At 49.3% G+C, this 26,632-nt stretch overlaps 1 protein-coding gene across 2 annotated transcripts in view; it reads left to right on the plus strand.

The window, feature by feature from the left end:
- CCDC88A (coiled-coil domain containing 88A) overlaps positions 1 to 26,632 on the plus strand; it is a gene marked incomplete in the record, with an annotated part of 358,950 nt that overhangs the window by 207,587 nt on the left and 124,731 nt on the right. For both annotated transcript variants that reach the window (XM_034764306.1, XM_034764307.1), the window contains 1 exon segment: positions 19,081 to 19,265. In XM_034764306.1, the coding sequence (XP_034620197.1) occupies positions 19,081 to 19,265 (185 nt within the window).

Raw genomic sequence — 26,632 nt, forward strand, 5'->3', positions numbered from 1 at the left:
GGCACTGGGCACCGTGTCCTTGGTGCGGAGCAAGACTCCCTCCACCAGCTGGCACCGCTCACTATCTAAGAAGCAGGGAAAGACTCAGCGGCACCTACAAAAGGACAGGGGTGAGGCCGGACTCAAGTTGGGCAGCCCACGATCCCTCTTGGGACCCAGACCTCCGACTCGCGCTGAGAGGAGTAGTCCGGTCCTGTCTGTGCATGCCTCTCCCGTGGTGAGAATGCCGTCGTGGCTGGAGGCTGCACAGGCCGTGCGTGACATTCTCTCCCTTCTGATGCCGGGTGCGCCGCTCGAGACGGGCCCCCGGTCTCGAGGGAAGCCGCCATTGGAAGCACACCAGCCCTCCCTGGCAAGACATAGCCCGCGTTCTGAGGACCATGCACCGCCCTGTTCGACGAGGTCCTCACATAGCTCGCGTCAGCCCTCCGCTCAGACTGGCTGACTCGCCCGCGCGGGAGTCTCAAGGGTCCTCCACACCCCACTGGGGGGCACAGGCACCGAGACAAGTGGCGTCGACGCTCCTCCTCGAATTTTAGCCACAGGAGCAGATCCCGACACCATCGTCATAGACGCTCGGGTTCGAGTGCCCGCTCCGCCAGACACCATGCTCGGAGCTCCCCTCGAGTGTTACCGGTACTGAAACATCGTAGCTACAACTGCCGGGATGACTATGAGAGCAGCACCTTGGACGAGTACCGATCCTCATCGTCAAGGTCCAGGTCTCGAGGTCAGCACCGACACGACTGTAGACGCTCCCGCCACTCTTATGGCACCGTGCGGTCAACAGCGACCTTGGCCTCAGCACCCAGACGCCCATCCCCAAGCCACACCGCTCCTCAAGAGCAGCCTGCACCATAAGGCACCCAAGCCGGTCAGTGGCAGGGGGCACCGTGGCAGGGGCAATGGTGTCAATGGGCATCGTGGCCGCAAGTGCCCGCCCAGGCGAGACCCCGTTCGGTAGCCGGAGCATCACAGGCCCATTTGGTGTCCCCCCCTCGACAGAGTCAAAAGTCGACGGGTACCGAACTGGGTGGCACTGGGCCTGGATTTGGTCTTGGGGGTCGAACCTCCAGCACCTCCCAATGCCCTGGGAGCCAGACCGGCCCCCTCCCTGGCACCGGAGGAGACCATAGTGGCCCCTCCACCCATTCTATAGGAAGACTTTAAAGCTCATCAAGAGCTCCTCAAGCGGGTGGCCTCAAATCTCCAGCTCCAGGCTGAGGAGATGGAAGAGACGTCGGACACCCTTTTCAATGTGCTCTCTTCCTCGGCAACGGGCCATGTGGCCTCACCTCTCCACCAAGGGGTGGCCAACATATCGACTGCCCTATGGCAAACCCCATCTTCCTTGGTGCCCATCTCCAAGAAAGCAGAGAGGAAGTCCCTTGTCCCAGCTAAGGGACCCGGCACCCAACTCTTTGGTGGTTGAGTCAGTGAACCACCGGGAACACCACGGTCAGTCCACCCCCACCCCCAAGGACAAAGATTCCAGGAGACTGGATTATTTTGGCAGGAAGGTTTATTCTTCCGCGAGCTTTCAACTCAGGGTGGCCAACCACCAAGCCCTGTTGAGCCGCTATGACTTTAACTTGTGGGGGTCTCTGCCAAAGTTCGAGCCTCATCTCCCAGAGTGGGACAAAAAGGAGTTCAAGGCTCTGGTTGAGGAAGGAGCAGCATTGGCGAAGGCAGCCCTCTAGGCCGCCTCGGATGCGGCTGACATGGCAGCCCATTCAATGGCCTCGGCCATATCCATGCGCAGGACATCATGACTTCTCCTGTCCAGCCTGTTTGCAGAGTCCCAGTCTCTGATGCAGGACCTTCCCTTCGACGGGAAAGCGTTGTTTGCGGACCAAACCAATGTCCGCCTGCATGGGATGCACCATCCTGCAAAATCTGGGCCTACATGTCCCACCAGCAAAGGACAAACCTAGGCTGCAGACCTCTGCTCCTCCCACTAGGGGCAGATATGAACCCCCAGCCTAAGAGACCAAGGGAGCAGAGATGCAGGTCCCAGCATCAGTCTCGCTCGGCCCTGCAACCAGGCTCCTCGAAGGGCAAAAAGCAGGAGAAGAGGTGGTTTTGACTCTTGGTGGGGGGCCACCGGGCCTGTTGCCGCGGAAGGCCCCCAGTTAATAAAGTTTGTGTTCTGCAACCGTTTATCTGCATTCCTAGTGGAGTGGTCCCGTATAACGTCGGACCAGTGGGCTACATGTTGCAGTTTGCCTCACCCCCCCCTCCACTCCCCCTCCATCACCCCCTGCCCCAGGAGAACCTCGGGGACCCAGAACAGGCCCACTTTCTAAGCCAAGAGGTGGTGCGCCTCCTCAACCTGGACGTGGTGGAGAGGGTACCGGTAGAATTCCGGGGCAAGGGGTTTTACTCCCGGTATTTCTTGATCCCGAAGGCGAAAGGCGGGCTCCCGCCCATCCTGGACCTGCGGAATCTCAACAGCTTTATGGTCCACCACAAGTTCCACATGGTATCCCTGACTTCCATAATCCGCTCCCTAGACTCGGGGGATTGGTTCGTGTCCCTGGACCTCCAGGATGTGTATTTCCACATCCATATGTTCAAGGGTCACAGGTGCTACCTCCACTTCTTGGTAGGGTGGGACCATTACCAGTTTGCGGTCCTCCCTTTTGGCCTTTCCACGGCCCCCAGAGTTTTTACCAAATGCATGGCAGTGGTGACAGCCCACCTCCGGAGGAACAGGCTGCAAATTTTTCCTTACCTGGATGATTGGCACCTCAAGGGTAGCTCTCAGTCCCAGGTACAGGCCCAGATGCAATTCCTGTGTCCACATGCGCGGGTCTGGGCCTAGTGGTGAACAAGGCCAAGTCCACATTGGTACCGGTTCAGCGCATACACTTCATAGGGGCTCTGCTATACTCAGTAGAGGCCACAGCCTCTCTTCCCCAGGACAAATTCGAGACACTCAAAAGTCTCGTAGCCTTGGTCACGACCTTTCCCGTGACAATGGCAAGGGTGTGCCTCCAAATCCTAGGTCACATGGCAGCATGCACGTCCGTGGTGCGACATGCCAGGCTCAGAATGAGGCCCCTCCAACTTTGGTTGGCTCCCAGTATTCCCACTCCAGGGACAGCCTGGACAAGGTGGTCACGATACCACCCGACCTGGTGGCTGCTCTGCATTGGTGGTCCCTCCCGAGCAATATGCTGAACGGGATTCCCTCCGAGAAACCCTTCCCTCACTAGACCTGGTGTTAGATGCCTCGGACCTGGGCTGGGGAGCCCATATAGGGAACATTCAAACCTAAGGCAGATGGTCGACCTTGGAATTGTCTCTGCACATAAACGTCAGGGAGCTCAGAGCAGTACGCCTAGTGTGCATACCGTTCAGTTTGCACCTTCGCGGAAAGGCGGTCAGAGTCCTCACGGACAACACAGTCGCGATGTATTACATCAACAGGCAGGGGGGCACGCACTCCTCGGCCCTGTGCCAGAAAGCCCTGGACCTATGGGAGTTTTTCATAGCCCACAGTATCTCCCTACGGGCCTTCCACCTACCCGGCGCACGCAATGTGCGAGCTGATTACCTCAGCAGGGTGTTTTCCCACCAATACGAGTGGTCACTCCACTGGGAAGTCGCCCAACAGCTCTTCCGAGAATGGGGAGCTCCCCAGGTTGACCTCTTCACTACTGCCCAGAACAGACGCTGCCACCAGTTCTGCTCCAGGGCAGGGGCAGAAAGGGGGGCGATCTCGGACGCATTGCTCCTCTGGAGGTTAGACCAACTGTTCTATGCCTGTCCACTCTTCCCACTGATAGGCAAGGTCCTGAAGAAAGTAAAGGCAGACAGGTTGAGGGTTATCCTCATAGCCCCGGTTTGGGCCCGCCAGCATTGGTACGGGACCCTTCTGCAACTTTTAGTGTCCCCCTCCACGGAGGCTGCTGCTTCGCCCGAATCTCCTCTCCCAGGAGAGGGGATGCCTTCTCCACCCCAACCTGGCCACGCTCCACCTGACAACGTGGTTGCTCCATGGTTAAACAAGGAGGAGGGAAGGTGTTCGGAGAATGTAAGACGAATTTTGCTGGAGAGTAGAAAGCCATCTACATGGCGGACCTACCTTGCCAAATGGTCTAGGTTTTCCAGGTGGGCGGGGAAGTGGGGCGCCTCCCCATCATCCGCATCCCTCCAGCTCATTCTCGATTACCTCCTGTCCCTTAGGACCCAAGGTCTAGCTCCTGCCTCCATCAGGGTACATTTAGCGGCCAATTCGGCCTTTCACCCTCTGGTGCAAGGTCAGTCGGTGTTTTCCTATCAAATGACCTCCCGTTTTTTAAAGGGCCTAGATCGTGCATTCCCGTACACCAGGGCCCCGGTCCCACAATGGGATCTGAACCTAGTGGTATCCCGCCTCATAGGTCCTCCCTTTGAACCCTTGGCCACGTGTTCCTGGTCCCACCTATCATGGAAAGTGGCATTTTTGGTGGCTATCACCTCGGCCCGTCGTGTCTTGGAGCTTAGGGCCTTGACCTCAGAACCCCTGTATATGGTCTTCCACAGGGATAAAGTCCAGCTTTGCCCATACCCTGTGTTTCTCCCGAAGGTGGTCTCCGCCTTCCATATGGATCACGACATTTTTCTACCAGTACTCTATCCTAAGCCTCATTCCTCCAATGAGGAACACCGCCTACACACACTAGATGCATGTAGGGCGCTGGCCTTTTACCTGGACTGAACCAGGCCGTTCAGGAAATCCTCGCAGCTTTTCGTTGCGTCGGCCGAGCGTACAATAATCAACAGAAGGCAGCTCTAGATGTGAGGAGCACAATTAGCCTTCTACTTGGACAGGACTAAATCCTTCTGGAAATTGCCATGATTATTTCTTCCCACCATCAAATAATTCAGAGGCACTGCTATATTTAAACAATGCTTCTGTAAATGGATCTCACAGTGTATACATTTATCTTACGAACTCCATGATAGACAACCTCCTACCTCAGTCAGAACACATTCCACATGATCGTTATCTTCCACTATTTCTTTCTTAATAATGTCTCCACTGATGACGTTTGTAAGACTGCCACATGGACATCGGGAGACACTTTAGCTCAGCACTATGCTATTATGCACAATGCCATAGCAGGTACTCTCCTTGGACATGCTGTCCTATCCTCAGCAGTACATGTCACTCCGAAACCCCAGCCTTCCAACTAGGGGCACTGCTTTGTCATCTACAAAGGAGCACCCAAAGGGACATCACTCAAAGAATAGAGGGTTACTCTCCCTGTGCAATAATTGAGCTTCTTTGAGATGTGTGTCCCTATGGGTGCTCCACTACCTGCCCTCCTCCCCTCTGCTTCGGAGCCAAAAATATAAGCTCTGCAGCAGAGAAGGAACTGGGGGTGGTCGGACTGCACAGCACTTGACATTCCGCACACAGCACAAGAGAGGGGAGGTGTGCATGTGCGGTCAGATAGGCCCTGCTAGTAAAGATCTTTGAGTCCAGGTGCAGGTGGCGTTGCCACGCCTACAGTGGAACACCCATAGGGGAACACATCTCGAAGAACCTTAGTTATTGCAGAGGGTGACTAACCCTCTCTTTTCAACCTTTTTGGTACTGGCTTCCTTCCTTCCTCATCTGTGTCAGGGAGATCTCAGGGACTGGTGCCAGTCCATGGACCTGTTGTTGAGACCACTGTATCAAAGCATACCCAGCTAGATTGAAGGCAGCATCTATAGCAGAGGTTCCCAAAATGGGCGATACCACCCCCTGGGGGGCGCTGGAACAATCCAGGGGGGCAGTAGTAGCCTCGGGTGCAATTGGGGGGCGTTGAATAAAAATAAGGGGGCGGTGGAAGCATAAAGAAAGAAGAGAATATAAGAAAATTTTGAAAAACCGTTCGTACATGTTTCATCTGTTGTGTAACAGAGTTAAAGTTGTAGTGATTACTTTATTTTCCAAATAAATTCACAAATTATAACGGATCAGGTGTCAAGTCCGCCAACAGCTCTTAACAAGCAAGTGTTGGCAGGCGAGCGTGTCAAGCATTGTTGGGAAGTCCAGCATGCATCGGCAGGAATATGTGCGTGTAATGACTTGTTTACAATACGATACTATAAATAGGCGACATGTTAACTGCTTTTTACACAATTCAGAAACAGTGCAATAAGTATTTAAAAAATTATTTATATTCGATACCTTCGATCTTTACGGATCACATACAAAGCAAATTGTATTATTGTTGTTTCAATAAAACAGCAATTTACACGTGAGTATTTTTATACATTTTCTTACATATCTACCGTACGTTTCTGTGTCTCTAGTGCTTACTAATAATAAAATCGTAGCAGGCTTGTGTCGGTACAGTACTATTTGAAGTGTACAGTCAATATATTTGTCATATTTTTATTACAATATTAACGAAAACAGGGGAATGAAATCGTAAAAAACCTGTTAACTATTAACATTTATTTATATCTATCGAATCATCTGTGTTAATTGGTAAATAAGGCGTGTGTTAATAAGGAACAATTATTTAAATAAGGGCAAACTAAATTAAAACTATTAACTGATTTTTAGTTGCATATTGATTATTTTTAAATTAATTATTTCTTGATACATTTAGTATGATATTTGACAATTTAATATCAAATACATATATCTAATGCTGAGCAAAGAACAAAACCCAGTTTATTAGTTTCATTAGTATTTTAGTTTGGTTGTCTTTTGCCGTCCTACGCAAAAACCATTGTATACCTGATGTCGTGGGCGATATTCTAATAACACATCTTTCTTTATTATATTGTAGGACGTAGGTAGAAATATAGATACATAAAAGAACACAAATTTGTCACTTTATCTTTCTGTTTGTTCACTTAAAAAAGGTAGATTTCCAGGGGCGGCGCTGAGTAATTTTTTTTTCTGAAAAGGGGGGCACTGAGTAATTTTTTTTCCGAAAAGGGGGTGGTAGGCCAAATAAGTTTGGGAACCTCTGATCTATAGGATGTCTTTGCACAATGTTCCTCATAAAGTTTTGCAGAGCCGCTACTTGAAGTTCTCTGCATGTGCTTCAAGCAAATGTTTCCGTAGCTGAGCTCTGATTTGGAAAAGTGAAATTGCAATAATTTGTAATGCTTTCTTGAGCTGGCATCCAGAGCTGATACTTATTTTGGTACTTCTTCTTCGAGTGCTTGTTCATGTCCATTCCATGTTAGGTCCATGTTCACAGTCGTTGATTTTTCCCTCATAAGAACATAAGAATGGCCATACTGGGTCAGACCAAAGGTCCATCAAGCCCACTATCCTGTCCTCTGACAATGGCCAATGGCAGGTGCCCCAAAGGGAATGAACAGAAAGGTTTTCATCAAGTGATCCATGCCCTGTCACCCAATCCCAGCTTCTGGCAAACAGAGGCTAGGGACACCATTCCTAATATGGCTAATAGCCATTGATGGACCTATCTTCCATGAATCTATCTAACTTTCTTTTGAACCCCGTTATAGTATTGGCCTTCACAACACCCTCTGGCAAGTAGTTCCAGAGGTTGACAGTGTGTTGCATGAAAAAATACTTTCTTGTGTTTGTTTTAAACCTGCTACCTATTAATTTCATTTGGTGGCCCCTTGTTCTTGTATTATGAGGAGGAGTAAATAACACTTCCTTATTTACTTTCTGTATATCACTCATGATTTTATGGACCTCTATCATATCCCTCCTTAGTCACCTCTTTTCCAAGCTGAAAAGTCCCAGTCTTATTAATCTCTCCTCATACGGAAGCCGTTCTATACCCCTAATAATTTTTGTTGTCCTTTTCTGAACGTTTTCCAATTCCAATATATCTTTTTTGAGATGGGGCATTCACATCGGCACGCAGTATTCAAGGTGTGGGCATACCATGGATTTGTATAGAGGCAATATGATATTTTCTGTCTTATTATCTATCCCTTTCTCGATGATTCCCAACATTCTGTGGGTATCCATTCGGCCGGCTCTAGCACCCTCTATTGCCGCGCACTCATAAAGGGCCTGGCCAACTCCGCACCCTCTCTATTTTTTCTTACTGTCCATGATGGTCGCTGGAACAGCTCCTCTTGCTTCACCAAACTCTTACTCAGTGATTTTAGTTTAGTCCTTTTTCACTGGTTTTCCTATCCCAGTTCTTTATTTTCTCAGTTTGGACTGTTATTGATTAGTTGTATATAATTAGTTGGCACTTCTCGCCCTGTTAGCAGACTTTCGTCCACTCCTGGTGCTGGGGCATGCCTCAGTCCCCAGGTTTCAAGCCCTCTGCCTCCTGCAGCAAGCCCATGCCTGTGAGTGACCTTTACTCTTCTCTGAAAGTTTCACGGCCTGAAGGATTCTAGAGTTGCTCTTAGTCCCTGGGTATATATGCACCAGCGCTGTCAAGGAAACACTTCAGGCCTCAAGAATTGGTCTGCTTCTTGGCTCCAGCACCGCACCAGGACCTGTTTGAGAAGCAAAATGGGTTATAAATGAAGACATCTGCCCTCACCCACTTCAGCTTCGCTCCCGGTCTCTCACAGATCCTTGGGAGGCCCCAAGCAGAACTTTTGAGGGGGTGCCTGAAGACGTTATACCAGTGTCTGTACTGGATCTTGCCCCCGTTTTGTTTTCAAACTCTCTCTCACGCTTCAGCCTAGACCGTTGGATACTGAGTACAGTGGAGGAAGGTTACACTCTCCTGTTTATTTCTATCTCTCCCTCCAACCTCACTTCCTCATCCCTCTTCAGGGACCCTTCTCATGAGCAGCTTTTACCCCAGGAGGTGCAAGCCCTCCTCTGGGTAGGGGCTGTGGAGAAGGTACCTCAGAGCTTGAGAGGGAAAGGGTTTTACTCCTGTTATTTCCTAATCCTGAAGGCCAAATGGGGGTCTCAGACCCATCCTTGACCTGCATTTCCTCAACAGTTATCTCAAGAAATTCTGGAGTGGCATGCATATGCGCTGGTATAAGGTATGTCGCTGGCTCCCCCCCTCACTCAGTTCCTTCTTACCGCCAGTGACAGTGCTGGGACGTCTCCTTGCTTCGCAAGCTTTTTTTTCTGTCTCTACTGTGCCTAGGAGTGAATTTGTTGTATATAGTAATTTAAAGTTGTATAGTTAATAGTTCCCTTAGTGTTAAGTTAGAAATACTTAATCGCAGGCAGGACTCAGTCTAGGGAAGGGGTATGCCCCGGGCCCAAGGCTTCAAACCATGTGACTATTGCAAAAAACCCATGCCAGTCAGTGATCCCCATAGAAACTGCCTAAAGTGTTTAGGGGAAACCCACGTGAGTGACAAGTGTCGCATTTAGAAGAACTTCAGGCCATGGACCAAAAAGGACTGGGACGTTCATCTCCGAGTACTCCTTATGGAGTCGGCCCTCGCACCAGCCTTGGAGCTGATGAGATTGGACTCTACTCCAACCACTGTGGCCTCAGGGCAGAGGGTGCCACCAGCACTGACCTCCGACTGGCACTGATCCCCATCCTTGGTACTGGCTAAAAAGCAAAGGAAGGCTGGGAGGGGGCATTCTCCTACATCCCGTAAAGGGAAGGAGAGAGTAGGAGGAGAGCACAGTGCAGCCCTTCCTATCCAGACGGTGGCCAGGCTCCTGCCAGCTCAGGAAACGGCAGAGGCACTCAGCACCTGGCTGTGCCGCCCATGCCGGAGGCCTTTCAGGCTGCTAAGGACATACTGTCCCTTCTGGTGCCACCCACATTGCCTGCTGAGGTACCCTGTTCGATGGATAAATCTGCCTTGGGTCCCTTCCAGCAGTCTCAATCAGTGCGGCACTGTTCCTCGCTGCAGGGGGTGCCCCATCAGCGCTCACCTGAACAGTGCCACCAGCTCTCGGACATGAGTCGGCTTGCCTGCCAAAGTTCCCGGACTCTAGGCAGCAGTCCTCAGGCTCTAGGCATCAATCACCAGCGGTCTGGCCTGAGATGCTCTCCCAGCTCACGGCACTGTTCTGAAGGGTTGAGACGCCGGTCCCCAGAGCCCCATCACCAGTCGGTGGATCGCCAAGGGGGGGAGGGATAGCTCAGTGGTTTGAGCATTGGCTGCTAAACCCAGGGTTGTGAGTTCAATCCTTGAGGGGGCCATTTAGGGATCTGGGGCAAAATCAGAACTTGGTCCTGCTCGTGAAGGCAGGGGACTGGACTCGATGACCTTCAAAGTCCCTTCCAGTTTTATGAGATAGGTATATTTCCATATATTTATATTCTATTCTATTCAGTACGGTTCACCGCGGGCACGTCGACGGTCTCAGACACATTGGTGTTCTCATTCCCGTTCCCAATCTACAGAGCAGAACCACTCTCTAAGTGTGAGGCATCAATTGCCAGGATACCATCACTGATCCGCCGAATGCCACCACTGATCACCGCAGTCACGGCAACCAGCGCCATTGCCCCCATAGAGGCCCTCAATGGAGGTCTGCAGCCAGAGCCAACGGGATTGGGGTAGACGGGCGGCCTTGGTACTGTCCTGGTCCTACAGACATGTCTCTCCCTCCTCGGGCTCAGACAGTGAGGAGGAGACCCTTCCTGCAGGTCAAGGCCACCCACTTTGGGCACTGGTATTCCCCTCTGGGCCACCAGTGGCACTATGGCCCCAGGGCCAGTGGCCGACTCCCTAGCAACTATGAAACCCCTGGGGATTTCCCCACCCATTGCAGGAGCATAGGTCATCCTCGGGAGCTTCTGAAATACTGTCAGCGACAGTCTCCCACCCGCCCCCTGACTCAGACGTGGAGTCAGAGAAAGCTCCCCAGGATCAGCCAGCCTTGGCTGAGGCTCCTGTGGCAGAAATGGTGGAGTTGGTAGACCCACCTGTACGTGACTCATCATTTTTCCCAATGAGGTGATAGGAGGGTCCTCTCACTCGGTTCCCCAGGATGATGCAAGGGTCCACCAGGAGCTTTTGAAGAGGGTCGCCTCAAACCTGGGGCTGGAAGCCAAGGAACTGGCGGAGCCCTCAGACTCCCTGTTCGATGTGCTAAGTGGAGCACCCTCTCCAAGATGGCATTGCTGGTGCACAAGGGAGTGTTGAAAATTAGTAAGGCCTTGTGCCAGACGCTCTCCTCCCTGCCCCCCATCTCCAAGCGGGTGGAAAGAAAATACTATTTCCCCGGTAAGGGGTATTGAGTATCTTTATACCCACCCTACCCCAAGCTCACTAGTTATGTTGAGCGCGATAGACAGGGTCAACCGGGATCAACACCTAAGAACAAGGAGGCAAAGAGGCTCGATCTCTTTGGTAGAAAAATTTATTCTACGTCCAGCCTCCAGCTGCGAGTGGCCAACCATTAGGCCTTACTTGGCTGTTACGATTTTAATATTTGGCATTCCGTGGCCAAGTTTACAGATTCACTGCCAGAGGAACCCAAGAAGGAATTCCTGGCTATCCTTGATGAGGGCAGAGTTATGGGCCAGGGCAGCCCTCCAAGTGGCCTCAGATGCGTCAGACTCTGCGGCCTGGGCCATGGCTTCGGTCTTTTTTTATGAGGCAGATGTCCTGGTTGCAGTCACCGGGCCTATTGATGGAGGTTCAACAATCCATCCAGGACCTCCCATTCGATGGCCTGACACTGTTTTTGGAGCAAACAGATAGTAAATTACATGACCTGAAAGACTTTAGGGCTACCTTGCAGTCCCTGGGCCTTTACACGCCAGGGCCAACGAGGAAGTGGTTTAAGCCACAACAGCCCCACTGGTTTGGGAGCCAACCTCGGTCAGACCCCTTCCGCAAGAAAGGCAAGGACTGTAAGCGCCGACAAGGCCATCAGCTGGCACCCTCAGCTCACTCGAGCTCCACCTGTAACTAATCGGGTAACAAGCAGGCATTTTGAGGGTGTGCTCAAGAGTTACCTTCCATTCTGTGTGCTGGATCTTGCTCCCATGTTATTTTCCAACCATTTGTCCCCCTTCCTTCCTGCCTCTCTGCCTCGGCCTCTGCAATGCAGCAGAGTAGCAGGGGGATATACCCTCCAGTTTATTTCTATCCACCCCTCCCACCCTTCCTTTCCGTCCCTCTTCAGGGACCCTTCTCACGAGCATCTGCTCGCTCAGGAGGTGCAGGGCTTTCTGTGGGTGGCAGCTGTGGACGCAGTCCCTCTGCACTTGAGGGGGAAAGCATTTTATTCATGCTATTTTTTTTATCCCAAAAACCAAGAGGGGTCTATGCCCCATCCTTGACCTGCGAAACATCGACAAGTATTTCAAGAAGTTGAAGTTCCGCATGGTCTCCTTGGCCTCCATATGCCTTCCCTGGATCCGAGAGACTTGTACTCTGTCCTCGATCTGAAAGACGCTTACTTTCACATATCGATATTTCACGGACACAGACTGTTCCTACGTTTCGTAGTTGGACCACACACTGCCAATTCGCAGTGCTCCCTTTTGGCCTAGCAACGACACGAGGGTGTTTACGAAATACATGTCAGTGGTGGTGGCCTACCTCAGATGTCGGGGTATCCAGATTTACCTGTACCTTGATGACTGGCTCATCAAGGGCCACTCCAGGGTCCAGGTCCAGCGCAGCATTGAGATGTTGCAAGCCATTTGTTAAGCTCTGGGCCTGTTGATAAACAAACAAAAATCAATGTGGATCCTGGTCCAACTGATAGTTTATCAGAGCGGTACTTGACTCTCTCCAAGCCAGAGTATTCCTGCCAGAGGCCAGGTTCAAGGCAAAGTCAGATCTGATTGCCAGCATCACTGCCCATCTGCTTACCACTGTCTGGGTCTGTCTCCGATGGTGCACATACGTAATATGACATGTGAGACTCAGGCTGCTTCCCCTCCAGATGTGGCTGGTGTCAGTCTACTCCCTGGCCAGACATCACCCAGACAAGGTCATCATGATCTCTCCGCAAGTGCTTACCTCTCTGCAGTGGTGGTCTGACCCGATTCTGGTGTTGGCAGGTGTGCTATTCGCGAGCCCGCAACCCACGGTCTCCCTGATTTCAGATGCGTCCAACCTCAGTTGGGGAGCGCATCTCAGTACACTGCAGACTCAAGGGTTATGGTCTCGAAAGGAGCTCACATTGCATATAAACATCAGGGAGCTCAGAGCCATCCACCTGGCTTGCTGTGTCTTCCTTCTCCAACTCTCCGGCCAGGTGGTGAAAGACAAACAACACGGCCTCCATGCTCTATGTCAACGGGCAGGGGGGAACTCGATCATCGGCTCTATGCTGGGAGTTCTGCATCCAGCATGCAATCCACCTGGAAGCCTCACACCTCCCCGGTGCTGGAACATGCTGACGGATCACCTTAGCAGGTCCTTCTTCTCTCACCACAAGTGGTCCCTTCACTTGGAAGTTGTCAGAATGCTCTTCCAGAAGTGGGGTGCTCCCCAAGTGGACCTGTTTGCCACCAGACAGAACAGAAACTGTCATCAGTTTTGTTCTCTCCAAAGCCTCGGTAGAGGCTCACTATCCAATGCCTTTCTCCTGTCTTGCTCGGGCACCTGATGTACGCCTTCCCGCCAGTTCTGCTCATCAGCAAAGTCCTCTCAAAAATCAAGAGGGACAAGGCACAGGTCATTATGATCGCCCTATCATGGCCTTTCCAGCATTGGTTCGGCATGCTCATGGACCTGGCTGTTGCAGCCCCATGGCCACTTCCCAGCCACCCGGACCTACTCTCACAGGATCACGGTCAACTCCTACACCCGAACCTTGCCTCTCTCCACCTCACAGCTTGGATGCTGCGTGGCTGAATCCAGAGGAACAATCCTGCTCTAGTCAGGTACAGCAGGTTCTCTTGGAGAGCAGAAAGCCCTCCACCACTTTACCTGGCAAAGTGGAAGTGTTTCTTCTACTGGGCGTCAGAGTGGAATAGCTCCCCGACCCAGTTGTCTCTGCAGTTCATTCTGGATTACCTGCTTCACTTAAAGCACCAGGGTCTCACCTTTTCTTCGATCAAGGTGCACCGCTGCCATATCGGCCTTCCATCCTTGTATCCAGGGTAGATTGGTGTTCTCGCATGAGATGTCGATCAGGTTCCTGAAGGGCATTAAAAGACTCTTTCAACTGGTCTGGGACCCAGTTCCCCAATGGGACCTTAATCTGGTCCTCTCCAGGCTCACGAATCTGCCCTTTGAGCCTATGGCTTCTTGTTCCCTTTCCCACTTGTTGTGGAAGGTCGCATTCCTTGTAGCTATTACCTTGGCGAGATGTGTCTCTGAACTTAAAGCCCTCACTTCGGAGCCCCCGTACACGGTATTTTACAAGGACAACTGTGGACCCATCCAGCCTTCCTGCCAAAAGTGGTGTCGCATTTCCATGTCAACCAGGATATCTTATATATGGCAAATATAGTGCCCATCTTTAAAAAAGGGAATAAGGAGAATCCGTGGAACTACAGATCTGTCAGCCTCACCTCAGTCCCCGGGTCCTCAAGAAATCCGTTTTGAAACACTTGGAGGAGAGGAAGGTGATCAGGAACAGTCATCATGGATTCACCAAGGGCAAGTCATGCCTCACCAACTTGATTGCCTTCTATGATGAGATAACTGGCTCTGTGGATATCGGGAAAGCGGTGGACATGATATACCTTGACTTTAGCAAAGCTTTTGATATGGTTTCCCACAGTATTCCTACCAGCAAATTAAAGAAATATGGATTGGATGAATGGACTGTAAGGTGGATAGAAAGCTGGCTAGATGGTCAGGCTCAATGGGTAGTGATCAACTGCTCGATTTGTGGTTGGCAGCTGGTATCAAGCAGAGTGTCCCGGGGTCAGTCCTGGAGCTGGTTTTGTTCAACATCTTCATTAATGATCTGGATGATGGGATGGATTGCACCCTCAGCAAGTTCACAGGTGACACTAAGTTGGCAGGAGAGGTAGATACGCTGGAGGGTAGGGTTAGGGTCCAGAGTGACCTAGACAAATTGGAGGAATGGGCCAAAAGAAATCTGATGAGGTTCAACAAGGACAAGTGCAGAGTTCTGCACTTAGGACAGAAGAAACCCACGCACTACTACAGGCTGGGGACCGACTGTCTAAGAAACAGTTCCCCAGAAAAGGACCTGGGAATTACAGTGGATGAGAAGCTGGATATGAGTCAACAGTGTGCCCTCGTTGCCAAGAAGCCTAACAGCATATTGGGCTGCATTAGTAGGATCATTGCCAGCAGATAGAGGGAAATGATTATTCCCCTCTTTGGCACTGGTGAGGCCACATGAAGTATTGCGTCCAGTTTTGGGCCCCTCCACTACAGAAAGGATGTGGACAAATTGGGGAGAGTCCAGCGAAGGGCAATGAAAATGATTAGGGGGTTGGGGCACATGACTTACGAGGAGAGGCTGAGGGAACTGGGCTTATTTAGTCTGCAAAAGAGATAAGTGACTGGGGGTTTGATAGCAGCCTTCAATTACCTGAGGGGGGTTCCAAAGAGGATGGATCTAGACCAGGCCTGCACAACATGCGGCCCGGGGGCCGCATGTGGCCCGCGTGGGCTCACTCTGCGGCCTGCGGGGGGTGAGTAGGTGGGCTCACTGTGCGGCCCTCGGGGGGTGAGTAGGCAAGCGGTGGGTGAGGGAGCGGGGTGAGTAGGCGAGCCGAGGGTGTGGGGGCTGAGGAGGCGAGTGGGCGGGCAGTGGCGGGGGTGCAGGTGAGCCGGCGGTGGGGAAGCGGGGCTGAGGAGGCAAGCGGTGACTTGATGGCTGACCTGGTCTACTGATCTGGTCTGGCTCCCATCCCCTCTCCAAGGGTTGCAGCTGTCTGTAGGTGCTGCCTTCCATGCCTTCCTCATTCACACCTCATTCATTCAACAGGGCAATGATTACAAAGTGGGGGGGGAGATCTTATTCTACTTCTAGCAAAAAGACATTTTTCTTTTACCTTAATTATACTACCTTAGGAGCCCACTATAACATATTACAAAGGTTCAATATCGCTGTTTTTTAAATTAATGGAGATATCCTATCTCCTAGAACTGGAAGGGACCTTGAAAGGTCATAGAGTCCAGCCCCCTGCCTTCACTAGCAGGACCAAGGACTGATTTTTGCCCCAGATCCCTAAGTGGCCCCCTCAAGGATTAAACTCACAACCCTGGGTTTAGCAGCCCAATGCTCAAACCACTGAGCTATCCCTCCTCCCCTTCTGGGGAAGGAGGGTTTGTTTCCGCGGGGCGGGGTGGCGCTGGGGAGGGGGGGGGTTCGGCAGGGCCAGGGGGTTTTGGCCCTCAGCTGTCTTCTTTGGAGTAATATGGCCCTCGCCGGTTTACGAGTTGTGCAGGCCTGATCTAGACTGTTCTCAGTGGTGGCAGATGACAGAACAAGGGGAAATGGTCTCATGTTGCAGTGGGGGAGGTCTAGGTTGGATATTAGGAAAAACTATTCTAGGAGGATGGCAAAGCACTGGCATGGGTTACCTAAGGAGGTGGTGGAATCTCCATTCTTAGAGGTTTTTAAGGCCCAGCTTGACAAAGCCTTTGCTGGGATGATTTAGTTGGGATTGGTCCTGCTTTGAGCAGGGGGTGGACTAGATGACCTCCTGAGGTCTCTTCCAACCCTAATCTTCTATGATTCTATATCTTCCTCCCAGCGTTCTGTCCAAAGCCTCACACGAGCAATGAGGAGAATTTGCTGCACACTCTATATGTCAGGCGCACCCTGGCATTCTACCTGGAGCGCACCAAGCTCTCTATCGCGATAGCTGACAGGATGAAGGGCCTTCTGGTGTCCTCAGAGGATTTCGAATTGGATCACAAGCAGCATCCATACTTGTTATGAGTTGGTGCAGGCTGTGTCTCTACCAATAGTGAAGGCTCATTCGACTAGACTCACTCGTCTTCAGCTGCCTTCCTGGTGCAAGTCCCTATCCAGGACATCTGCAGGGCCGCAACATGGTCTTCGGTACACACATTCACAGCGCATTACACCATCACCAAGCAAGCCAGAGATGACACTGGATTTGGCAGAGCTGTGTTGCAGTCAATATGTCCATGAACTCCTACTCGCCTCTGATGGTACTGCTTGGGAGTCACCTACAATGGAATGGACATGAGCAAGCACTCAAAGAAGAAAAGATGGTTACCTTTCGTAGCTGTTGTTCTTCGAGATGTGTTGCTCATGTCCATTCCAGGACCCACCCTCCTTCCCCTATGTTGGAGTTCCAGCAAGAAGGAACTGAGGGAGGGGGGAGCCGGCAGTGCCCGTTATACTGATGCATACGCGCGCCATTCCAGAGGGCACCAGAGTTGGTCCCCTATGGCTACCACTGAGGGAAAAACTCCCAGAACCGGTGCATGTGGTGAGCACACACATCTACAATGGAATGGACATGAGCAACACATCTTGAAGAACATCAGTTACGAAAGGTAACCATCTTTTATTCTTATAGTCCCAGCATGGCCATGCCAGCACTGGTTTGGCACGTTATTGGACCTATAGTAAACCCAATGCCGCTCCCTCCCCTCTCATACCTGATCTCCCAAAATCACTGCTGATTCTCCACCCAAACCTCAAGGCCCTCCACCTGAATGCATGGAAGCTCCATGGTTAAATGCAGTGAGGCTGGCCTGTTCGGAGCAAGTCCACCAGGTATTGCTATGTAGTAGGAAACGATCTACTAGAGTGATTTACCTTGCCAAGTAGAAGTGTTTCTCCATGTGGCCTGTCACCCGGTAGGTCACCTCTCCAGTCTATGCTGGAGTATCTGCTTAATCTGAAACATCAGGGCCTAGCCTTTTAGTTGATTAAGGTACTCCTAGTGGACATTTCCATCTTCCACCCTTTGGTGGATGGTAGGTCATTTTTTCCTCACAAAATGTCCATTCACTTCCTCAAGGGCTTAGAGGGACTGTACCCTCAGATTCGTGAATCCATTCCACCATGGGACCTAAACCTGGTTCTGTCAAGACTCACAGGCTTCTCCCTTTGAGCCACTGGCATCATGCCCCTTGATGTACCTCTTTTGGAAGGTTGCCTTCCTGGTAGCAATTACCTCGGCCAGGAGGGTGTCAGAGATCAGGGTCCTTACGTCAGAACCCCCTTATACAGTGTTCTTTAAGGACAAGGTACAACTTCACCACCACCCTGCATTCCTCCCGAAGTTTCATAACCTGATTACTATTTTCTTGCAAGTATTCTTCCCCAGACTGCTCACAAATAGAGAGGAGCAGCATTTCCACATTCTGGATGTTAGGCGGGCCCTGGTTTTCTATATAGAAAGGACCAAACCGTTCTGTAAGTCTATGCAACTCTTTGTGACAGTAGCAGACAGGATGAAAAGCCTGCCAATTTTAATCCAAAGAATTTCATCTTGGATCACTTCCTGCATTTGCACATTCTGTGAGCAGGAGGGTGCCCCACCTCCTGCCCTCTTGACCACCCGCTCGACAAGAGCTCAAGCTTCCTCAGCAGCGTTTCTGGCCCAGCTCTCAATCTAGGATATTTGTAGAGGAGTGACTTGATCGTGGGTGCATACTTTTTCATACCACTACACCGTCCCCCAGAAGGCTAGAGATGATGTCAGGTTTGATAGAGCAGTGTTGCAATCTACATGTCTATGAACTCCGAGCCCATCTCCTAAGATACTGCTTGGGCATCACCTAACATAGAATGGACATGGGTAAACACTCAAAGAAAAAACGGTTACTAACCTTTCTGTAACTGTTGTTCTTTGAGATGTGTTGCTTATGTCCATTCCACAACTCACCCTTCTGCCTCTTGGTCAGAGTTAGCCAGCCAGAAAGAACTGAGAGGGTGCAGAGCTGGCCTGGACCCTTATACCAACGCATGAGCACATGGCACCAGGGGGCACTAGAGCCAGTTTGACAGATTCCACTGAGGGAAAAATCTTCAGCAACTGTGCATGTGGCACGTGCACACCTAAAGTGGAATGGACATGAGGAACACATCTCGAAAAACAACAGTTACAGAGAGGTTAGTAATCTTTTATTCAGTCCTCCTTCATCCACAATTTCATAGTTGTTCTTAGGTGGGGGAGAGAGGTCTGAGTGGCCCCAACAAACAATGCTGACTAGAAGATTTTGGAGGATCATGGTGCAGGCCTTTTTATCCCACAAGTCTCACAGACTCACCTCAGAGATCTTCAGTTAATGATAAGTAACCTCTATTTCTTTTAAATCTTACAGTGCCACGAAAGTCACTTGGCCATGAAGTGAATGAATTGACATCAAGTAGATTGCTGAAGCTGGAAATGGAAAACCAAAGTTTGCTGAAGACGGTGGAAGAGCTACAAAATGCAATGGGTTCTGTAGAAGGCAGTAATTCAAAGATTCTGAAAATGGAAAAAGAAAACCAAAGACTTAGCAAAAAGGTAGCCATCAATATGTGCATGTACAATATGATCAAATAGACTATAAAAGGTGTGGTATGTCAGGTTTTATCGGTATGAGTTTGGGATGGATGCATTACTCATATGTGCTAAAGTGTTTTGTGTGTGTGTGAGAAAGAGAGATTAGTCTTTTCATAATTAAGACAAAAGCAGGCTTTCCATTCTGAATCTGATTTTCCCCCCTCTGATACAATCTCTCTCTCTCTGTCTCTCTCTCAAAAAAGTTGTTTATATTTAAGATTTTGCATCTGTGGTCTTTAGCCAAAGTGGAATTTTGATGAGACTGTTGCAGTGAATCTGAAAAGTATGGAACTTAAAATATATGTTACAATAATTTTCAAAAAGTTAATGACACATCTTTGTCACATTATATTTTAAGAACAGGTTGGCCTAGAAACCTGTTTGACTTAAGAGCCCTTGATGTGATCTAGTACATAGAACTAATTTAGAGAGAACTGGGTGGTTTAGTTTTGGACGTGTTCACTAGTGACTAACTTAACTCTGGAATAACCATCATGGCTGTTTCTGCACAGCTCAGGAACTGTAAAGGTTTCAGTCAGCTCTATTTTCAGCATCAATACAAACTTTTTTGCTGAATAATGGTTGAACTAAGTGTGGACTGTGTTGAACTAGGTCAGAGGTAGGCAACCTATGGCACGCCTACCAAAGGCGGCACGCGAGCTGATTTTCAGTGGCACCCTGTAGCGGGGTGGTCACCCGCTCCTGCCTTGAAAGATTTTAAACATCCCGGGGAGAAGGCTGTGGCTGAGAGAGAAAACCCTAGGCTGATTGGGGAAACAGCCGCAGCTGGTCCACGCCCCAATCAGGCCGTAGCTGGCCCTATAAAGGGGCTGCTAGGCTGAAGCTTAGGCAGTCTCTCTCTAGCTGTAGAGGGAGATAGACCTGGCTGCAGGGAGCTGAGCAGAGTACCTGAGTGGAGCAGGGCTGGGGAAAGGCAGAGGAGCTGGGGAGACTCCAGCCTCAAAAGCCCCAGGCTGTGGCCTAGCAGAAGGCCAACGGGTACTGGGGGTTGCAGAGGGCAGCCCGGGGTAGGCAAAGGCAGCAGGTCCAAACCCAAATTTGCCGGTGATGAGTAGGGTGATACTGCAGTCTGCCCCAGGGCGCGGGAGCTAGACAATGACTGGCAGTAGCCTTATACTAAGACAAGTGGGGATTGTGGGTGGGGGCTCCCTGGGGAGGGGAGACCCTGAGACAAAGGGGTTACTGCCAAGGGGCAGCACCCCAGATAATGGGACACCGGGTCTGGGAGGGACACAGGGGCCAAGTGGCAGGGGACACCAACCTGCTGAGGGCGCTCTGAAGGCTGGACGAGCTAATTCCCAGAGACAACCAGCAGGAGGCACCGCAGGGCTGAGTTGCTGCACCTTTAACACCCACACTGCCCTGGTCCTGGCCACCGGTCCAGGGGGCTCTGCATTTTAATTTAATTTTAAATGAAGCTCCTTAAACATTTTTAAAAACTTATTTACTTTACATACAACAATAGTTCAGTTATATATTATAGACTTGTAGAAAGAGACCTTCTAAAAACATTAAAATGTATTACTGGCACGTGAAACCTTAAATTAGAGTGAATAAATGAAGACTTGGCACACCACTTCTGAAAGGTTGCTGACCCCTGAGCTAGGTGGTTGAACTGTGTATGTATGTTTGTGTAGGGGAGCATGGGGCAACGTTAAGGTTGTTCATAGTAATTTAACTAGGAATTTCCATACTTCACAACACTGGATTTGTTGAAGGTTATTTTGTTTTATATTTAACCTTAACCTAGAATTTCTTGGATTTCTGATGTCTGTGTTTGTAAAACTGTAACATTGTTCTTTGTTGTACTGTTACTTTTTCAACATTAACTTCAGGTTCCAGTCTTAGAAAAGATATATAAAACACAGCATATCTCCTGATATTTAGAGATGTTAAGATGTTTATCCTGAAGAACTTAACAATAAATATGAACCAATATAAAGAATCTAGTTTTAAAAAGCTCCCAGTTTCATAGATACTGAAGAAGTCACCAAATATATTCTTAAACTGAATTTTGTTGAGCATCTCACTTTTCTCCCCTCTTGCTGGAAGAACAGAACAGCTGGTGTTAGAGCACCATCTACCAGGAAGTATGGAGACAAAGCATAATGAAAGCCCAAGTGGCTGACTCAAAAAAATTAATAGGCTGAGTCCACCCCCAAACCTTCAGGCTTTTTCTCTGCCTCTTTCCTGGAAGCATGGAGTGTAGCTCTTGACTAGCGCTGCCAAGTAATTAAAAATGTTTTTCCCTGTGTTGCATTTTGAGGGATACCTCTATTTTAGGGCCTTTTAATCATTGTTCCCCAACAAACTTCTCTTATGATGTACTAAGGTACCCAGCACCCCAGCCTCATAATAGAAAATTATTAGATTGGAATTTTGAACAGATTGAATAGAACATTGGGTATCAGTGAGACAGTTAACTGCCAGAGACAGTTGAAATAATTTTAGCAGTTGAGACTTGAGTAAGTTTGGGGAATTCGCCTTTCCAGATTTTTCCCCTGTAGCAGATTTTCAAGAGATTTACCTTTTCAATTTGCAACACTTCTGCAACTAAACACAAGACAGTTAATTTAGCTTTTTTATCTCGTTACTTGTTACAAAAATTGTGGTCAGATGTAATCTTTAAATGAGGAGATCTCAGAGACTCTTGCTCTCATCAATAATACATTCATAGAATCACAGAATATTACAGTTGGAAGAGACCTCAGGAGGTCATCTAGTCCAATCCCCTGCTCAAAGCAGGACCAACACCAACTAAATCATCCCAGCTAGGACTTTATCAAGCCTGGCTTTAAAAACCTCTAAGGATGGAGACTCCACCACCTCCCTAGGTAACCCATTCCAGTGCTTCATCATGCTCCTAGTGAAATAGTGTTTCCTAATAGCCAACCTATACCTCCCCCACTGCAACTTGAAACCATTGCTTCTTGTTCTGTCATTTGCCACCACTGAGAATAGCCTAACTCCATCCTCTTTGAAACCCCCCTTCAGGTAGTTGAAGGCTGCTATCAAATCCCCCCTCACTCTTCTCTTCTGCAGACTAAATAAGCCCAGTTCCCTTAGCCTCTCCTTGTAAGTCATGTGCCCCCACCCCCAAATCATTTTTGTTGCCCTCCGCTGGACTCTCTCCAATTTGTTTACATCCCTTCTGTAGTGAGGGGACCAAAACTGGACACAATACTCCAGGTGTGGCCTCACCAGCGCCGAATAGAGGGGAATAATCAGTTCCCTCTATCTGCTGGCAATGCTCCTACTAATACTGCCCAATATGCCGTTGTCCTTCTTGGCAACAAGGGCACACTGCTGATTCATATCCAGCTTCTCGTCCACTGTAATCCCCAGGTCCTTTTCTGCAGAACTACTGCTTAGCCAGTCAGTCCCCAGCCAGTAGCGGTGCATGGGATTCTCCCTTCCTAAGTGCAGGACTCTGCACTTGTCCTTGTTGAAACTCATCAGATTTCTTTTGGCCCGATCCTCCAATTTGTCTAGGTCACTCTGGACCCTATCCCTACCCTCCAGCGTATCTACCACTCCTCCTAGTTCAGTGTCATCTGCAAACTTGCTGAGGGTGCAATTCATCCCTTCATCCAGACAATTAATAAAGATGTTGAACAAAACTGGCTCCAAAACCAACCCATGGGGCACTTCACTTGATACCGGCTGCCTGCTAGACATTGAGCCATTGATCACTACCCATTGAGCCCGACAATCTAGCCAGCTTTCTATCCACCTTATAATCCATTCATCTAATCCATAATTCTTTTACTTGCTGGCAAGAATACTGTGGAAGACCGTATCAAAAGCTTTGCCAAAATCAAAATATATCACATCAACTGCTTTCCGGATATCCACAGAGCCAGTTATCTCATCATAGAAGGCAATCAGATAGGTCAGGCATGACTTGTCCTTGGTGAATCCACATTACCAGATAACAAATGTCAAAATAGAGTTAAGCATTTATATTGCCATATAAAATTATGTTAATAGCTAGGGCTGTCAAGCAACTAAAAAAAATTCATCACGATTAATCGTGCTGTTAAACAATAACAGCCTACAAGTCCACTGAATCCTACTTCTTCTTCAGGCAATTGGTAAGATAAAAAAAATTGTTTACATTTGCAGGAGTTAATGCTGCCCGCTTCTTATTTACAATGTCACCTGAAAGTGAGAACAGGCATTCACATGGCATTGTTGTAGCCGGTGTTGCAAGATATTTACATGCCAGATGCGCTGAAGATTCATATGTCTCTTCATGCTTTGACCACCGTTCCAGAGGACATGCGTCCATGCTGATGACAGGTTCTGCCCGATAATGATCCAAAACAGTGCAGACCAGTCAGTGCGTGTTCACGTTCATTATCTAAGTCAGATGCCACCAGGAGAAGGTTGATTTTCTTTTTTGGTGTTTCGGATTCTGTAGTTTCCACATTGGAGTGTTGCTCTTTTAAGACTTCTGAAAGCATGTTCCACACCTCATACCTCTCAGCTACTGCACATGCTGTCTTCCCTCTAGGAAGGGCAGAAGTAAAGACCTCACTTAGCCCAAGAATACTATGGAATTTGTGGTCAGAGTCCATAGATTAAGTGAGGTAAAGATGAATCTTAAAACTTCATTTGAAGGTTGTCACCAGCCCAATGAGGAGAAAGAATAGGATAAGGATAGGGATAGGGGAGTGTCACGGGGTGACGACTCTCTGGCGCGGCATCTCCTGCTGGTCGTCTCAGGAATTAGCTCTTACAGCCCAGAGCTCCCTCTGCAGGCTGGTGTCTCGCTTGCCGCTGGCCCCTGTGTCTCTCCCAGACCTCGGTGCCCTTTACTTTGGGGTTCTGCCCTGGCAGTAACCCCGCTCTGGGTCTCCCCTCCCAGGGGAACCCCCAACCCTCTATCCCCACTTTGCCTCAGTGTCTACTGCCAGTCATCCCCTCTCCCTGGGGAAGATTGCAGTCTATAAACCACTCATCGGCAAGGGGGGTTGGACCAGCTGCCTCTGTCTATATCTCGGCTGCCCCTCTGCAGCCCCAGTACCTTTGTGGGCCCTCAACTTGGCCTGCAGCCTGGGGCTTTGCTAGGCTGGAGCTCCCCAGCTCCCTCTGCCCTTCCCCAGCACTGTTCCACCCTAGATACCCTTCTCAGCTTCCCAGGCAGCCAGGCCCTTCTCTCTCAAGTAAACTAGAGAGAGTGTGTCTGCCAGCCTCTGGCCCTCAGCCTTCGTATAGGGCCAGCTGTGGCCCTATTGGGGCGTGGCCCCAGTTGTGGCTGCTTCCCCCAATCAGCCTAGTTTTTCCCCACCACAACCCTCTCCCAGGGCTGTTTTAAGCCCTTCAGGGCAGGAGTGGGGTGACTACCCCGCTACAGGGAGTTTTCAGCCTTCATATGAATGGTGAACGTAGACGCCTGGTATGTTTGGCCCTTAGTGGTATGTGAATGAAGGAAGTGTCGTCTCTGAATTATATTTCTCACATAATTATTTTGTTACTTCCTATAGTATCTATCCTTGTGGCAGATCTGAAGGCTAAAATGTCAGATATTGTAATCTTTGGTCTGTAGTGGAAGGATGGACTCTAGAAAAACTGCATTAGTTCCCCATATGTGGTGGGTGGTTCACCACTTGATGTAAGAATAATGGTGGTTTGAAGCCATTGTTAGACATATTGCTGAAATGGTGTGCTGTCAGTTTTAACAAGCGTTCCCACAAAAATTTCTCACTTTGCCTGTGATAAAGCCTGTGCCCTGTGGATGCATGTGCTTACAAACAAAAGGAGTAGGGGACTAGGAAATATGTTCATTTGTTTCCACATTGAAACAATTATGCATTCTCATAACCAAGGTGGGAGGCGGCAGCACCATTTGGCAAAAAACTCGGTATATGAAGTACCCCTTTCAGGAAAAGTTTATCCTGAGTTCTTTAAAAATATATAGAGTATAATGTAGTATGGCACAGTATTCAACTTGTAGAAATGAAAGCGTGGGTGAGGAAGCAGTTAATGTCTTGTAGGAGCAAAGGGAATCTTTCCTAAGGAAAATTTTTGAAATATCCATCATCTAGTAAAATTTGGCCCATTTTATAGACAAAAAAATGTATTCTTAAAATGGATACTTATGATTCCTGGGGTTAAAAGTACTGATGAAGATGGTTTAGCATTATCCTGAGATGGGGTGAACTCTAACAGAATCAGAGGATAAGGGAGATCCCCATATCTTTCCTTTGCTGAAATAATTTAATAAGTGGCTTCTCCAGACCATCACAATGCAGATAATATAGATAAAGTGATCAGGACAAAGGGACTCAGAGGCTATGTCTACACTACACACCAGTGTCACCAGCATGTAGTGTATATGTAGCTACACACCATTGTGAAAAGCAAGCTTCGTCACCACTGCAGTGTGTAGCTATATTTGTCAGTGAAAGACTCCGGCAGTGGGGAAAGGCTTCAGCTGCTCCCCACTGCTGGAGTCTTTCACTGCAATGAAAAAAGGCTCTAGCAAGGGGAATCATAGAATATCAGGGTTGGAAGGGACCTCAGGAGGTCATCTAGTCCAACACCCTGCTCAAAGCAGGTCCAATCCCCAACTAAATCATCCCAGCCAGGGCTTTGTCAAGCCTGACCTTAAAAACCTCTAAGGAAGGAGATTCCACCACCTCCCTAGGTAACCCATTCCAGTGCTTCACCACCCTCCAAGTGAAAAAGTTTTTCCTAATATCCAACCTAAACCTCCCTGACTGCAACTTGAAACCATTACTCCTTATTCTGTCATCTACTACCACTGAGAACAGTCTAGATCCATCCTTTTCGGAACCCCCCTTAGTTGAAAGCAGCTATCAGATCCCCCCTCATTCTTCTCTTCTGCAGACTAAAATAATCCCAGTTCCCTCGGCCTCTCCTTATAAGTCATGTGCTCCAACCCCCTAATCATTTTTGTTGTCCTCCGCTGGACTCTTTCCAATTTTTCCACATCCTCCTTGTAGTGAGGGGACCAAAACTGGATGCAATACTCCAGGTGTGGCCTCACCAGTGCCGAATAGAGGGGAATAATCAGTTCCCTATCTGCTTGCAATGCTCCTACTAATACAGCCCAATATGCCGTTGTCCTTCTTGGCAACAAGGGCACAGTGTTGACTCATATCCAGCTTCTCGGCCACTGTAATCTCTAGGTCCTTTTCTGCAGAACTGCTGCCTAGCCACTCGGTCCCTAGTCTGTAGCAGTGCATGGGCTTCTTCGGTCCTTGTTGAACCTCATCAGATTTCTTTTGGCCGAATCCTCTAATTTGTCTAGGTCCTTCTGTATCCTCTCCCTACCCTCC

The sequence above is a fragment of the Trachemys scripta genome, chromosome 3, assembly GCF_013100865.1.
Source record: "Trachemys scripta elegans isolate TJP31775 chromosome 3, CAS_Tse_1.0, whole genome shotgun sequence".
NCBI classification, from domain to species: Eukaryota; Metazoa; Chordata; order Testudines; family Emydidae; genus Trachemys; species Trachemys scripta.